Genomic DNA, 14,945 nt, shown 5'->3' with positions numbered 1-14,945 from the left:
TATTCCCTCCATTCATTTACATAATTGGGCAGGACGGATGCAGTCTGTTCTCTGTCTCCCTGGGTGGGGGCTGCTAAGTGACTGGTTCTCGCAGGACCCAGGCCTCCTCTCCTCCCTCCTGTGCTGGCACCGCTGCCCCTGCACAGACGAAGTGTCGGCCAGGGGAAGGTGGGTGGGGCAGCAGCCAGCCCTGCAGCAGGAAGCTGCAGCGCCCGGCAAACAATAAGCCAGTTCCTGAGTTCAAAAATAGAACACGTGCACCTGATGGTGTGAGTTATTGTTTGCCGAGAGCTTTTCAGAGCGAGGTGGGGCTTTCGGCTGGTTTTAGGAGGTTGCTTTTTCAATTCTGTTAAATGTCCCCAAGAATAAGGGAAAGGTTGTTGAAAGTAGCTGGGAATGTCTTCTCTTTGAGAGGTCCCATCAGTTCCAAACCTAAAGTCAGTTTATTTAACTATTAATCTGTGAGAGAGGCCGGTTATTTCTGTGGTTTGGTGCCTGGGCACCATGCTGGGGCCTGTGGATGGATCTCCGGGACTCCCTGCTTTGGGAGTACGGCTCCACCGGGGAGGACCGCTGCCCCCTGGTGGAGCAGAGAGGTTGTGCAGGCTGCCTGGGACAGTCTCAGACCAAATGAGAATTTTTCTGTTAGAAACCCAGGAAGCCTCCTCTCTTTAGACTACTCAGTATAATTCGTGGGCCCTTTTCAGGTCCATGAGCATGATTTATTCTTGGTGCTTCCAGCTCCTGGCGCTTAGCTGGGGGTTCGTGAACGTTGGCTCGAGTGAAAGCGTAATGCAGGCAGAGCTTCATGAACCTTGCCGTGTGTGGTGTGGTGGCTTCTTGAGTCAGAGAAACGTGGCTTAAAGTCCTGCCTCCTCCACTTGTTAGCTAGGTGACCTCTTTTAGGCCTCAGTTTCCTTATCTGCAAAATGGAGGCAGTGAAGCTGCCTTGCAGGAGGTGACAGTGAAGCATGACATCTGCCTGGCCCACGGGCACCAGGAAGGGGCTGTTCTTATTGCCTCTGGCTTATTAAACTGTATCCCATCGCTCTGGTTGAGGAGCATGGCACTCAGTAGTAGACTTGTGTCATCCTAATAGTCTTCGAGGCCCTGGTTCTTATGAAAGGGCAATGAGGCTTGTGGTCAGTTCCACTGTTGGACTTGTAGAACCTTAGGAATGATTCCCCCTGAGGAGGGTTTCAGTTTGGGACGATGAAAAAGTCTGGAGATGGGGGTGGTGACGGTTGCATAACACTGAGAATGTTAAAATGGTAAATTTTAGATTATGTACGTTTCACCACAATTTTTTAAAATGTTCTTTTTTCATGAGTGCTGCAGAGGTACCATCCGAATGATCACAGGCTCTGAATTAGCAGAGTTTTTGTTTTGGTTCCTTTGTAGCATAATTTTCATGTTGAGATGCACGTGTGCTTATGTGCGTCAGCGCTGGGACTAGGTCAGGGCCCCAGACGCTCCGTCCACCTCTGCTGCTGCACCAGCTGTCGGCTTGGGGTCTTGAGGACGTTCGGGCCTGTTGGGTCTGTCGTGCTATCCTTGGTGGAAGATGAGAATTCAAAGGAGGTGTCGGATGCCCTTCAGTCCTTATGATTGCCCAAAGGGTCTGAACACACACGTTTGTTTCCAGCTTGACATGCTCACTGTGAAAGCCATCCTCCCGTATGTGCCCCAGCCCCTGGGGAGCTGAATAAGAAGCAGGTTGGAGGGGGGCAGTGGTATTAGAAATACAGTGTGATGAGGCTCCCAGAGCTGAGTACCTAGCACTGATGGGGCAGGTGAGGATGGAACAACCCTGACCCCTTCTTTCAAGGGCTTTCACATACGTTCTTCTTTCCTCCCAAAAGAGCCTCAAAACTTAGCTAAAGTCATGCACCTGCTGGTAGCAGGAAGGAGCTAAGAACTTGCTTTCCTGACTCGCAGGTCTGTCCCCCCTTCTCCATTTGCATTCAAGCTGTTTGAAAGAAAGTAGAGTAGATAATCAGCCTTTTTCTATCTTTAGCTTATATTTTCATCTCACTTAGAATTTTTACAGCAATTTACATGTACTCTCTCATTTTTCTCCAATGTAATTGTGGGATTACAAAATGAAATCTCTGCCCAGAGGACTTTATCCAGGGATGGCAGGTACTGGGCACGCATACCCACAGAGCCTTCTACCACCCCTGGCAGACATAACTAGTCGGTTATCATGCCCCTCCGGCTGAGGCACCCAGACTTGCACTCCTCTGAAAGCTGGCACAGGAAATGTCACCTGTTTGACATCTCTGTTAGTCTCTAAGATCCTTGAGTTTGTACAGTCAGGTTGGCAGCTTGGTAAAAAACAATTCCCAGCCGTTAACACAGTCTTTTACTTGGCTAAGATGTCTTCACTGTAATCTGCTCTCCTGTTAAGCTCTGGACCCAGCTGTGCCAGTGGAGGGACCGTAACTGCCCAAGGGACTCTCGGGCACTGACAGTGACAGCACCTCATGAAATGCGGGAGAGGGACACCCAGCTGACCTACAGAAGCCCCTCCCCAAACTGGGGCATGGGGACCCGATGGCCCCAACTCAGGGTGGGAGGCAGAGGGTGGGGGCAGAGGCTCCTGGAGCCTGGCCCTGACTCTACCTCATACTTCAGCCTCCAGGAAATCGTTCGTGTTTGAGCTGAATGAGTGCGCCTCTAGCCGCATCTTGAAGCTGGAGAAGGAGAACCAGAGCCTGCAGAGCACCATCCAGGGGCTGCGGGACGCCTCCCTGGCGCTGGAGGAGAGCAGCCTCAAGTGCGGGGAGCTGGAGAAGGAGAACCAGCAGCTCAGCAAGAAGGTAACCCAGCCAGGCGGGCGGACAGCCCTCCCCCGCTCTCTTCTGCCAGACAGGCCGGGAGGTGGGCAGGCGCGGCAGGCAGGTGGTGGTGAGGACGCGCAGCTGGGAGAAGTGCAGAAGCCAGGGAAGCCACAGTTCATTGTCACAGAGGAACAGTCACTGAGAGGAGTTGAGGGGCAGCGCAGCTTGTGCCCACACCTTCACCTTGAGGGTGTGTCCCCATACCACTTGACCTCTGTGTGCCTTGTCTTCATCTGTGAAATGGGGTTAGTGGGCCCCCCACCTAATACATGCTGTGAGGACTATATGAGTTAGTGTATGTAAGGGGTCCGGTGCATAGTAAGTGCTCAGTGAAAAGAAACCCGTGCCCTGATGAAAACATAGGGTGTGCGTAGGGGCAAGGAAGCAGTGATGTGAGCCCCACACACGTGTGGGAGGGAGGGACCGTTGATGGGCCATTTTAGGGCATTGGTGGTGAAACAGGATCAGTGCTCATTCCTTCTTCTTGGTTTACGGGATGGAGAAGAAGAGGTGGCCCAACTGTATTTGCCTCTCAGGACACTCCTCGGTCCTCCCGGGAGCACAGACATCTGAGAGAGCAGACGGGCTTATAGACCAGTCTTCCTTCTGCGGTTACAAAGACCCCACTGGGGTTCACACTGGGGATTCGGTCTCAGGTGCAGGACGGGGCCATTGAGAGGCCCCTTGTCTTGGTCTGTCCGGGTCAGAGGGCATCAGTACACCGAGCCGACAGTGCGGTGGCACCAGTCGCATCGTGGGCTCTGAGTATACCAGCCGCCAGAGTCCAGCTGAGGGAGAGGTGGAGCATGCTTGCTGCCGACCACCATGCAGGACTGGAGCTGCTGGGTGTCCCACCTGCCCATGAGTCCTTCCAGCCTCGTTCACTGAGCTGGTGGGAGGAACATGGGTTGCAGGCAGAGGCCTGGGTTCCGCTGGCCCTGGCTCTGCTGGGACTTTATCTCTGGGTGAGGCTTGCAACAGCTCCTCCTTCTGTGAATTAGTCTCTTGAGTCCCCTCATGGGACCTCCCAGGCTCTATTACTCACTTTTCTTGTCCCGTTGAAGCATTGTGCTCCTTGCAGCATTTTAGCCAACAAATATTTTGTCCTGTCTTTGTAGGACAATAGAAAACCCCTACCCCCACCCTGGTCTCATGCCAAGTCCCTTGATGCAGAACAGCACAGGGAAGGCAGCCGGACAGTTAAGGGTTTTTAGATTCATGTGGGCCAGGCACAGGGGATGTCTTTATAAATGGCAGTCCAAGGTATCTCGGCCAAGATGAAAAAAGAATCAGCCTTTAGGCAGATGAGAACCTTTGACTGTGCGGGTCCTCATGGGTCTGCCGCAGAAAGCCTGCAGTGTAGTAGTGAGGCCTGCTCTCACTTTGCCCCCAGCCTTGCGGTCCACCCTGGCCCCTCCCCTGCACAAGCAGGATGGCAGTGGGTGCTGCTGGCCCGGTGTTGCTCCTCAGCCCCCTGTCTCTCGGGTCCCACCCTCCTGCTTCCTCTTGGGATCGGTTCCCTGGTAGGACACCAGCCCTCTCCTGCCGCAGCCCTTAGGAGGCATGTCTTGGCACAGAATCCCTGGCAGAAGGGAGGTGCCACAGTTCCCAGACCAGTCCTATGTCCAGTGCCAGGAGCCCTGGGAAGGCAGCCCTCCGCCTGCCAGAGCACCTCCCCCGTCCTGCTCAGCCCGCCCCTGGCCTGACGGAAGCTGTCCTGACCCAGCAGGGGTGGTTTTCCTTTCTCCCCACAAGAGCCTGGCACTGACAGATGCTCCCCAGTGTTGGGTGGATGGACACCTCAGCTCCAGCAAGAGGGCTCGCCCCCAGGACCCTTTATCCCTAATCCAGCTCAGCTCCTCCTGAATTTTCTCTCTCTGACCTCAGCCATCCCACCTTCCTGGTCTCCTCCCCACATGGTGTGTCTGGGCACCAGCTGACACTTCTCAGTCAAGAGATGAACCCCCAGGCCCTGGTGAGCCCCACAGGGGCCATGACCACCCGGTGGCCCAGACCCCCCGGAGCCAGCCTGACTCTTCCCCTCTCCCCAAGCACAGCCCAGACTGCAGGCTCGCTTAGGCCTGAAATGTCTGGAAACCACAGTTCTCCGAAGTTAATAACCTTCTTTCTAAGCTGCAAAAACTGTGGACCTTAGAGGAGCTGCCTCCTTCCTGTGACTGTAAATCTGTGTTGATGTAAGAATTTGTTCTTTGATCCAAGAAGTAAAGAATCCTTATTTTCAGAGGGAGAGGAGCAGCCCTGTAAGGGACTTACTATGGGAAGGCAGAAGAGGCCGGGGGCTGAGAGGCAGGTCCCTGTCACCCACGTGCTCTGGGAGCTGGAGCTGCACCTCCAGCCTGAGCCAGGTGCTTCAGGAAGGACGGAAAGCCCTCAGGGCCAGAAGGCCTGCAGCCAGACCACGTCTCAGCCCAGCGAGTTCGCCCCAGGGGCACCGAGGTCCTTCAGGAATGGGCTCTGGCTCCATCGCAGGAAGAACCAGACAAGGGGGAGGATAGAGGGTGGGATGAGACATGTGGAAATCGCATCTTTGGATGAGAAGCAACAACATTAAGAAATGCAAAGCTTGGAGTAATATTCTTTTCTCTGGGAGAGAAGGGGCAGAGGGGTAAACTATTAACAGTAAGATTGAGGGGGTGAGCTGGCAGGCCCCAAACTGCGAGTGAGGCCTGGGGTCAGCCCACGGCCATGTCCCAGCTCGTCCTCACTGTGAGGCCTTGGGCAAGTCACTGAGCCCCTCTGGGCCCATGTCCCCCTGAGTACGGCAGTTAATAAAGACAACTGCTTATTGCCTTTACACCTCATGGCCACTCCGCCAGGTGGGGGCACTGCTGTTGATGGTGATCCCTGGTGCCCGGCTCAGTCCCAGGCCTCAATGCTGGGAAGTGGGGCAGAGATAAGGAAGGATAAGAAAGGTGCTCTTGCCTTTGAGAAAGACTTAGACAAGTGGTGGTGAGTTTTCCTGTCGGCCTGGCTAGGCGAGGGCCCCCCGGTTGGGGTGAGGGTCAAGGTGCTGACAGAAAGAAGTGACGATGTGAGTATGAGCCTCGCTCGGCCAGCTCTGCACTTTCCTGCTGCTTCCTTCCGTGGAGGTTTGAGAGCATCAGGCCCGCGGGGCAGGAAGGCCGGGCGCCCCTCACTGAGGATAAGTAGCCAAAGCCTGCTTTAGTGCAGCAGTCCTTCCAGGAGCTTTGGAATCCTGTCCGTGCGAGGCTTCGGCCCGGATGGGCTAAACCAGAGCAAGCTCAGACCTCTGCTCACAGGGGTCACTGGCATCTAAGGTTTTATCCCTGAGGGTCTGATTGGTGGCCCAAGACCCAGGATCTTTCAAAGCTTTGAGAACCATTTGATCTTTGCGATCCATCTTTTTAGAACAGCCATCTACATGTGGTCACATCATTAGTAGGGAGGGACTGGGCTCTGAACCATGGTCCTTGTGACACCAGAGTCATGCCTTTTTCCCAACACCTGTCCCCTATGCTAAGATGTCACTGGGAGGGGACCACAGCAGCCTTGAGGCCCTCCGAATGCAGAAGCAGCATGGGCATCACCCGGGAGCCCAATCTCAGGCCCTGCCCTGAACCTCCTGAGTCAGAATCTGCATTCACCACATTATCCAGATGTTAGGCACAATAAACTAGTAGTTTGTGTTTTAGTCCAGGCTGGTGCATCCCAGCAGAAGAACTTGATGTCAGGACAATGACTGAGTGATTGTCCAGCCCAGAGGGAAGGTGGTTCAGCCCAGGGCAGGCAGTGACGGTAGAGCAGCTTGGGTAGAGAGGACAGGACCTGGGGACTTGGAGGGTGAAAGAGGGAGGAGAGACATTTCAGAAGACCACTCTGAGCAGCTGGGTGAATGGGAGGGTCATCAACCAAGTGAAGCCCCTGCAGGGCATCCAGCCGTGCTGACCCTGGGCCTGTAGTCCGACCCTCCGGAAAGTGGACAAGGCCTGAGATAGAAGCAAGGGACCCAGGTGAGGGGAAGGGTGGGCTGGGAGGGGCTGACCGATGGTCCCAGGGGCTTCCTCTTCTATGAGCTGGAAATGCAAGTTGTGGGCTGAGAGCTGAGGGTCAAGGGTGTGCAGAGGTTGCTTCAGAGCAAGGCCTGGACGTTTTCCCTTGAGAAAAGTCCCGTTAAAGTGTTCTGCAGGGCTGATGGGTTTTTGGTTTGTTTTAAAGCATAGTCTGCTTTGCGAAGCCAACTGTTGCATGGCGGGGTCTTTTGGCTCTGCAGATTGAGAAGTTACAGATCCAGCTGGAGAGAGAGAAGCAGAGTAACCAGGATTTGGAGACCCTGAGTGAGGAGCTGATCAAAGAGAAAGAACAGCTGCAGAGTGACATGGAGACCCTGAAGGCCGACAGGGCCAGGCAGGTAGGTGCCTTCAGGGATGGCTCTCCCGGAACCCCAGCCTGCAGGAGGGAGAGTCAAGGATTTAGCCATTTCCCAGTAGTTTAGCAGGGAAACGTGGATTACCAGTTCCCTAGCCTAGCTGTAGCCAAACCAGCAGTTCTCAGTCAGCAGTGGGGGCGGGTTTGCCTCCCAGGGGACGCTGGCAGTGCCTGAAGATGTTTTTGATGATCGGGTCTTGGGGAGGAGAGAGGGGATATTCCTGGCACATGGTGGGTGGAGGCTAGGGATGCAGCCAAACACGCTGTAACACACAGGACAGCCTCACACATCAGAGAAGGATCCGCCCATATTGTCACACTGAGAACCTTGACAAACTTCTGGGGTTTATTTGCTCCCCATTACAAGAAGTCCTGGGTAGGAGGCCACCCAGTGCTGGTACAGGGCTCAGGGATGCCATCCAGGGGCCAGGCCTCTCTTTCTGTCCTGATGGTCTTAGCAGTGGCTGCTGCACCCCCTCAAGGAACAGGAGGAAGAAGGTGGAGGGTGAGGGGCAGAGGGAAGCCCTCCTGGGACCTGCTATCACATCTCCTTGGCCACACCTGACACCAGGTATTTGAGTTTTTCAGCCTCTGAAGTAGAGCAAAAAAGGGGGCTGGGATGGTGCCACGTTTGGTGAAAAGACAGGCAGGGCCCCTGTCCAGGTGTGGCTTACAGCCTAGAGAGCAGGATGACAGGCCACGAGCAAGGTGTTATGAGATGTGTGCTGCTGAGGAAAGAATCCTGCTGGATACAGGCGCTGTAGAGTCATGGGGCAAGGCTTCCCTGAGGAGCTGGCGCTCACATGGAGCCCTAGAGGACGAGGAGGGTCTAGGGATGCTGAAGGCCAGGGGAGGGGGTGTCCAGGGCAGAGGGAAGATTGGGTGCAGGGTCTGCAGGGGGAGAGGGGCATAAGGGAGCCCAAAGAGGTGGGTGGCCAGGTCATAGGGGTCCTGCTGACCAGGGTAAACTTACCAAGGGGATGACTTCCGTTGTTTTAAGTAGGAGGGAGAGACGGGGTTTATGTTTCTAATCATCCTGGCTGCTCTGAATGTGTTTGGACTTGAACTGTCTCCATTAGGGATCTCTGTGGCCTTCACCGTGTGTCCATGTCAGCCCCTGGGGAGCACGAGGACTACTTCTGGTTCCGCTATGGGAATGGTCTTTCAGGGCCTGTGCTTTAGTCCCTTCGGCCCCAAATCCCTGAGCTGTGTTTGCGCCGCAGCCCATGTCTCTCCTGTTGTGTTTTCCCACAGATCAAAGATCTTGAGCAAGAGAAGGATCATCTCAACCAGGCGGTGTGGTCGCTGCGGGAAAGGTCGCAGGTCAGCAGTGAGGCTCGCGCGAAGGACGTCGAGAAGGAGAACAGAGCCCTGCACCAGACGGTGACAGAGACCAGCAGCCGGCTGAGCAGGCTGGAGCTGGAGCAGCAGCAGCTGCACCGGGCCTTCGAGCAGGCGCAGGAGAAGGTGGGGCGGGCGGAGGAACTGGAGCAGGAGCTGCGGCGGCTGGAGGAGGAGAAGGGGAAGCTGGTGCAGAAGGTGAGCTCCCTGAAGGCGGCTGGGGAGAAGGCGGACGCCCTGGAGCGCGAGAGCCGCGGCCTGGTGCTGGAGAACCGGCAGCTGCGCAAGTCCTTGGATGCCCTGCAGAACGTGTCGGTGCAGCTGGCGGGCCTGGAGCGGGACAACCGGCAGCTGGACGAGGAGAACCTGGAGCTGCGCCGAATGGTGGAGGCCATGCGCTTCACCGGCGCCAAGGTGGCCCAGATGGAGCGGGAGAACCAGGAGCTGGAGCGGGAGAGGCAGGAGCTGAGGCAGAGCGTGGAGCTGCTCAAGGCGCTGGGCAAGAAGTCGGAGCGCCTGGAGCTCAGCTACCAGAGCCTGAGCGCCGAGAACCTGCGGCTGCAGCAGAGCCTGGAGAGCGGCGGCCAGAAGGCGCAGGCCCGGGAGCGGGAGCTGCGGGAGCTGGAGGCCGAGAACCAGGCCCTGCAGCGGGACCTGGAGGCCCTCCGGCTCGCCAACCGGCAGCTCGAGAGGTCCGAGCAGGACCGGAAGGCGCTGGAGCAGGAGGTGGCCCAGCTGGAGAAAGACAAGAAGCTGCTGGAGAAGGAGGCCAAGCGGCTGTGGCAGCAGGTGGAGCTCAAGGATGCGGTCCTGGACGACAGCTCCGCCAAGCTGTCCGCCGCCGAGAGGGAGAGCCGCGCGCTGGACAAGGAGCTGGCCCGCTGCCGGGACGCGGCCGGCAAGCTGAAGGAGCTGGAGAAGGACAACAGGGACCTCACCAAGCAGGTCACCATGCACACGAGGACTCTGACCACCCTGAGGGAGGTGAGCCGGGTGCAGGCAGCGCCTCTGACGTGGGCGGCGGAGCTTCCAGGGTAGAGGTGGGGAATGTGTCCCCTGCTTCTAAACAAATAATACCCAGAGGGATGAAGAAGTAGTAGGAATCCCCTGTTATGTTCTCATTGCAGAGACAACCACTGCTGAGAGTTTGGCATATTTTTATTCCATCTTTCCCCGAGTGCATTTGTGTATGTGCGCACTTGAAATCCTACTTTCTGCATCCTAACCCTATTCTGTGTTTCACTTACTATGCCTTTTCTCATTGCTCTAAATAGATTTCAAGCCACAATTTCTAATGGTGGCAAGGTATTAATTCTATAGACTTAACTGTGGGTTTTTTCCTAGACATTTAGATTATTTACAGTTTTTTCCACTATTTTAAATAACATTGGATGTCTTTGCACACATGCACCTTCATGACTGTTTTCTAGGAGATACGCCTAGAAGTGGAATTATAGAATCAAAAGGGTATGACTTTTCACAGATTCTTAGTAAGTATGTGTCCTACTTCTCCCGGGTGTGTTTTGCATCCGGGCTTTCCTGCAGTGTGTGAGGGTGTCACTGCTCCAGTAAACGACTTCAGCATCTGAACGGCCCATCACAGAGGTTGAGTCTCCACACATGTAGGAGTTCAGGGTGGCTGCTCACAGGTGGCCTTAAGTGCAGTGACTCAGGCCCCTGGTTTCTTCCATCCGTGGCTCAGCCGAGCCGTGGTGGAGCCACTTCTGGCCGCTCTGCCCGTGGCAGGTAGATGAGGAGGAGAGTGAGTGAGAAGGACCCACTTCACAGGGCAGAACTCGGTGAGTGCCACACTACCTATATGCCAGGGAGGCTGGGGAGTGTGTCCAGCTGTGTGCCAGGGAAGAAAAGGAAATAGATTCAGAGAACACAGAGAGATCTCTGTGTTTAAAAAAAAAAATCAGTGCAGGCAGATGAGAGATACAAAACACCAACAGGACCCCGCTTTTGTAAGCATAGGTTACGTGACGCTGCATTTACAGACAACCCCAGAATCACAGGGGCGTACCATGTCAAAGGCTAGTTTTCCTCTCACCAGAGTCCAGGTGACTCTTGGGGAGCCTGTCCTCGGTGCCGTGGCTCAGCGTCCAGGCTGCTTTCATCTTCTGACTCTTTCATCTTAACACGACTTTAGGCAGTTGCCCTGGCAGAAGAGAGGCAGCTGGAAGTTCGCACACTGGCCTCTCCACACCACAGCTGGGAGGTGACCACATCACTTCCACCCCCAGCCCATCTGCCAGGACTGGTCACCTGGCTTTACCTACCTGCTGGATGTCTGGGACATTTGGAGAGAGCAGACCGAATGTTTGGCGAGCACTACTCTCCGTCATGTTGTCAGGGTTTGGTAAGGGTATGCATACAAGCTGTGACACCAGACAGAAAACTGGTGTAGCTCTGGAGAGCTACAGAGGTGTGGACCAGAGTCAGTGAACCCCTAAATGAGGTCAACACCACTTTTGAAAAGTAAATCAAAACCAGGGTTTAAAGTAAAATCTTTCTCCTCTTTGGACTTTTTTCTGTCTGTTCTAAATTCTTTACAGTGAGCATTTGATTACATTACTTCACAGAGAAAGCAATCGTGTTGGCAGAATTCAGACCCGCTCCTCAAATGGCAACATAAATGGTATTTCATACATACATCTGGATGTGTTTGGAGCACGTTCAATCCATCCTGGACACACTACCGCGTGGCCTGGTGTCTTGAACGCCGCGGGCTGGGAAGTGTGTTCATGCCTTCCCTTCTGAAGACATCCTGGGGATCACCATCCCCGGAGAAGCACCCGCTCAGCCCTCGCGACACCTGAGTCAGCCGTGACTCGAGGAGATGGTTGCCCGGCCCTCCCGGCCGTTTCTGCTGGGCTCTTGTCCCACCCTTGTCTTCACTGCCTTTGCAGGACCTGGTGCAGGAGAAGCTGAAGAGCCAGCAGCTGAGCAGCGAGTTGGACAAACTGAGCCAGGAACTGGAGAAGGTCGGCCTGCACAAGGAGCTGCTGCTGCAGGATGATAACAGCACCGGCGACACGTGAGGACCCCACCCCCCAGCTCCGACCCCCCCCCCCCCCCGCTCCAACCCCCCCCCCCGTGGCTGCAGGCTTCACAGCTCGTGCCCCACGTGCCCCCCGGCTCCAGGGCTCCAGTTACTCCTCACAGCCCAGGGCCTGTTGTCACGTGCTTCCTCGAGCCGAAATCCTTTACATTCCAGGTCTCCTTCCTGGAGTTCCCCAGGGAGGAGGGGAAGGGATTTCTTTTGTCCAATAAAAAGTTTAATTTTTAAAAAACAGACTTTTTAAGAGCAGTTTTAGGTTCACAACAAAATTGAGGGGAAGGTACAGACATGTCCCACATAGCCCCTCCCCTGACGTTCATGCCCTTCCCCACCAACACCCCGACCAGGGGTACGTGTGTTACCCTCTGTGAGCCTACACGGACACGTCATCCTCACCCGGAGTCCACAGTTGACATTGGGGTTCACTCTTGGTGCTGCACATTCTATGGGTTTTGACAAACATGTACTGACATGCATCCACCCCTGTAGTAACGGAGTGCTTCCACTGCCCTGAAAGTCCCCTGTGTTCCACCTAGTCACCCCTCTCTCCCTCCGCCAGCCCTTTAATTTTTAACAATTTAACCATTGCTGCTTTTGCCTCCAGTGCTTTCCTAAATCACCTCACTTTTCTTTTTCTTTTTTAATTTTTTTTTAGTGGAGATACTGGGGATTGAACCCAGGACCTTGTGCATGCTAAACATGCACTCTACCACTGAGCTACACCCTCCCCCTAAATCATCTCACTTTTCAAGGAAATCTATCATCTTGAACTATTGCTGGACTTGTAACTGACATGCCAGATAATGTGACACCCTTTTGGTGTGGTGAAAAGGCCAAACAGACTTACCAAGTATCTGGCCCTGTGATCTTGGATGAATCACTTAACTTCTGGGACTCAGTTTTCCCATCTGTAAAATGGCTATAATAATACTTCCCTAAGACGGCACCTATAAAGCTACAGCAGTGAAGGTGTCACGGATGTGTCTCTGCTAGGAGCCCGAGGAGGGGTTTTGGCTCCTGCAGTTCTGGGCTAAATGCTGCAAGGTGATGAGGAACCCAGCTTCATGGAGGCAGGATGTGTTGGCAGCTGAGAGATTGGGAGCTCATGGGTGGAAGAGGCAGATAAATACTACTACGTATTTGTATTTTTCAGGAAATACAAGATTTTGGAGAGCATAAATGAATCCGCACTAAAAACAACACTAGCCATGAAAGAAGAAAAGATCGTGTTCTTAGAAGCGCAAGTAGAAGAGAAAGCCAGCCTGAATCACCAACTACAGAACGAGCTCCAGGTGGTAAGAGCAGCCCCCGTAGGGACAAGCTTTGGGTCCCCGCCGCACCTTTTCCAGACCCTCACCTGGGTGGCAGAGGGGCAGCCTGGATGCCATTTTTCTGGAGCAGGTGTCTGGAGTGGACACCTGAGGCTCAGGGAAAGGAGAAGACTTGCCAGTCACAGGGATAAAGTCAGGACTGGGTCCCGGCCGCTGCCCCTCCATCATCTCTGCAGAGGACTAAGGTCACGTGCCCTCCTCCTGAAAGCAACGGTGGCTGCCTGGTGCACACACCAGAGCCTGGCGAGGGGTCGGGTGTGCGGAGGAGATGGGTTTGGTGCTGGGATCTGAGCTGTGCCTCTTCCTGCCCCAAGTCTGCTTTCGTGTCCCGCTCCCACAGTTGAAGAAGGAGTGTGAGATCCTCAGACAGAACCAGGAGGAGGGGAAGCATGCGCAGAACTCTTTCAGACACCCGGTGGGGGCGTTGGCCACTGGGCACCCGGGGAAGGAGTCCTGGGGGCCCAGCCACAAGGAAGCCACGATGGAGCTTCTCCGCGTGAAGGACCGGGCCATCGAGCTGGAACGCAATGTGAGTGGGGAGAGAGTGTCCTGCCGAGGGTCCCCTGATAGCGTGGGAATTCGATGTTCCATCAAGGACCCAGGATGTCAGAAGCTATTGAGATTTACCCAGAGCTAGTAGGCCACTTCTTGAGTTTCCTGGCGAGTCCTGTGGGCTCCTTTTCACCTGAGATCCCTTCAGCCTTTCTGACGTGACAGGGCGTGTCCATGTTTTCCCATGGAGATGTGCTCTCTGCCTCCGGCCCATCACACTTGGCCTGTAGGTGACACACCAGCGCTCCATTTCCATGGTGTTCAGTGCTCTACCGCAGGGTGACAAACTACGACCCACCACCTGGTTTTGTAAATGAGATTTTATTAGATCACAGATACGACCATTGTTTACGTATCATGTGGGGTGGCCTCCCCACCACGACAGCAGGAATAAATGGTTGGCAAACCCCAAAATTGCAGAGAAAGTCTGCCATTGTGTGTCTAAATCCCTGATCTTGTTTGGCGTCTCCCAATGACTTTATAAAGTAGATAATGATGATTTTCATCATTTGACAGGTGAGAAAGGTGAGATAGAGGTTGAGACTTGACCCTAAGTCCCACGTTAGTAAGGGACAGTGCAAGACTACACCCCACGCGTCCTGGCCCAGGTGGTGGCATGTTTTACTTGGTCTTTATGAGTCTTGTGGAGTGTGGACCTCTTTGTTCTACCTGCTGTCACCCCTGAGTGGGGTGAGGCTGTGGCCACAGGCTCTGACTCCCGGTCCTGTGCAGGATGCTGGCAGACAGGCATTCTCAGGGTGATCACAGAAAACAAGAGCATTAAAGAGAGAAGGGATGAAGCGGTTTAAACTCCAGCTCAGCCTGGCCTCGCACACAGTTCTTTGCAGTATCCCCATCACGTGTGTTCATTTCCATCTTGGAAGTATATACAAAAAAGTAGCTTTTTCCCCTCAATTCTGTTGACTGTCTTTTCCAAGAGGGAAAATGTTGCTTCTCTCACCGGTGGACTCTGGCTTTGGCCCCCAAAGCATCAACTCTTGAGGGTTCTTTACATCTCAAGTACCCACGGCCGGCGGGCATGGATGGAGCTGGTGTCCGATTGGCCTCCTCCTTCCCCGTCCCCTAGAACGCGGCTCTGCAGGCCGAGAAGCAGCTGCTCAAGGAACAGCTGCAGCATCTGGAGACCCAGAACACGGCCTTCAGCAGTCAGGTCCTGACGCTGCAGAAGCAGAGCGCCTTCCTGCAGGAGCACAACACCACGCTGCAGACCCAGACGGCCCAGCTGCAGGTGAGGCGCGGCCCCGCGGGGGCCTGCCGGCCCAGCGCGCTCTGACTCCTGACCAGCAGGACAAAGCGTGGGAGAGTTTGGGGTTTTATTTTATTTTTGATAGCCTCATTGTAAACAAAGGTTCTGAGCCTCAGAACCTTTGAAGGTGGTTTTCAGTG

At 54.7% G+C, this 14,945-nt stretch overlaps 1 protein-coding gene across 6 annotated transcripts in view; it reads left to right on the top strand.

Annotated features, from left to right (window-relative positions):
- Positions 1-14,945, top strand: part of CCDC88C (coiled-coil domain containing 88C) — a 122,035-nt gene that overhangs the window by 77,100 nt on the left and 29,990 nt on the right. For 5 of the 6 annotated variants that reach the window (XM_031454194.2, XM_064486205.1, XM_064486206.1 and 2 more), the window contains 7 exons: positions 2,638-2,822; positions 7,096-7,233; positions 8,505-9,575; positions 11,504-11,631; positions 12,809-12,950; positions 13,327-13,515; positions 14,626-14,787. In XM_031454194.2, the coding sequence (XP_031310054.1) occupies positions 2,638-2,822; positions 7,096-7,233; positions 8,505-9,575; positions 11,504-11,631; positions 12,809-12,950; positions 13,327-13,515; positions 14,626-14,787 (2,015 nt within the window). The remainder of the gene's footprint in view (positions 1-2,637; positions 2,823-7,095; positions 7,234-8,504; positions 9,576-11,503; positions 11,632-12,808; positions 12,951-13,326; positions 13,516-14,625; positions 14,788-14,945) is intronic. The other variant, XM_064486204.1, reaches the window with a different exon arrangement.

This window comes from Camelus dromedarius, chromosome 5, assembly GCF_036321535.1.
Source record: "Camelus dromedarius isolate mCamDro1 chromosome 5, mCamDro1.pat, whole genome shotgun sequence".
Lineage (NCBI taxonomy): Eukaryota > Metazoa > Chordata > Mammalia > Artiodactyla > Camelidae > Camelus > Camelus dromedarius.
Note: the sequence above shows the minus strand (reverse complement) of the source record. Positions and strands in the feature narration are given on the sequence as shown.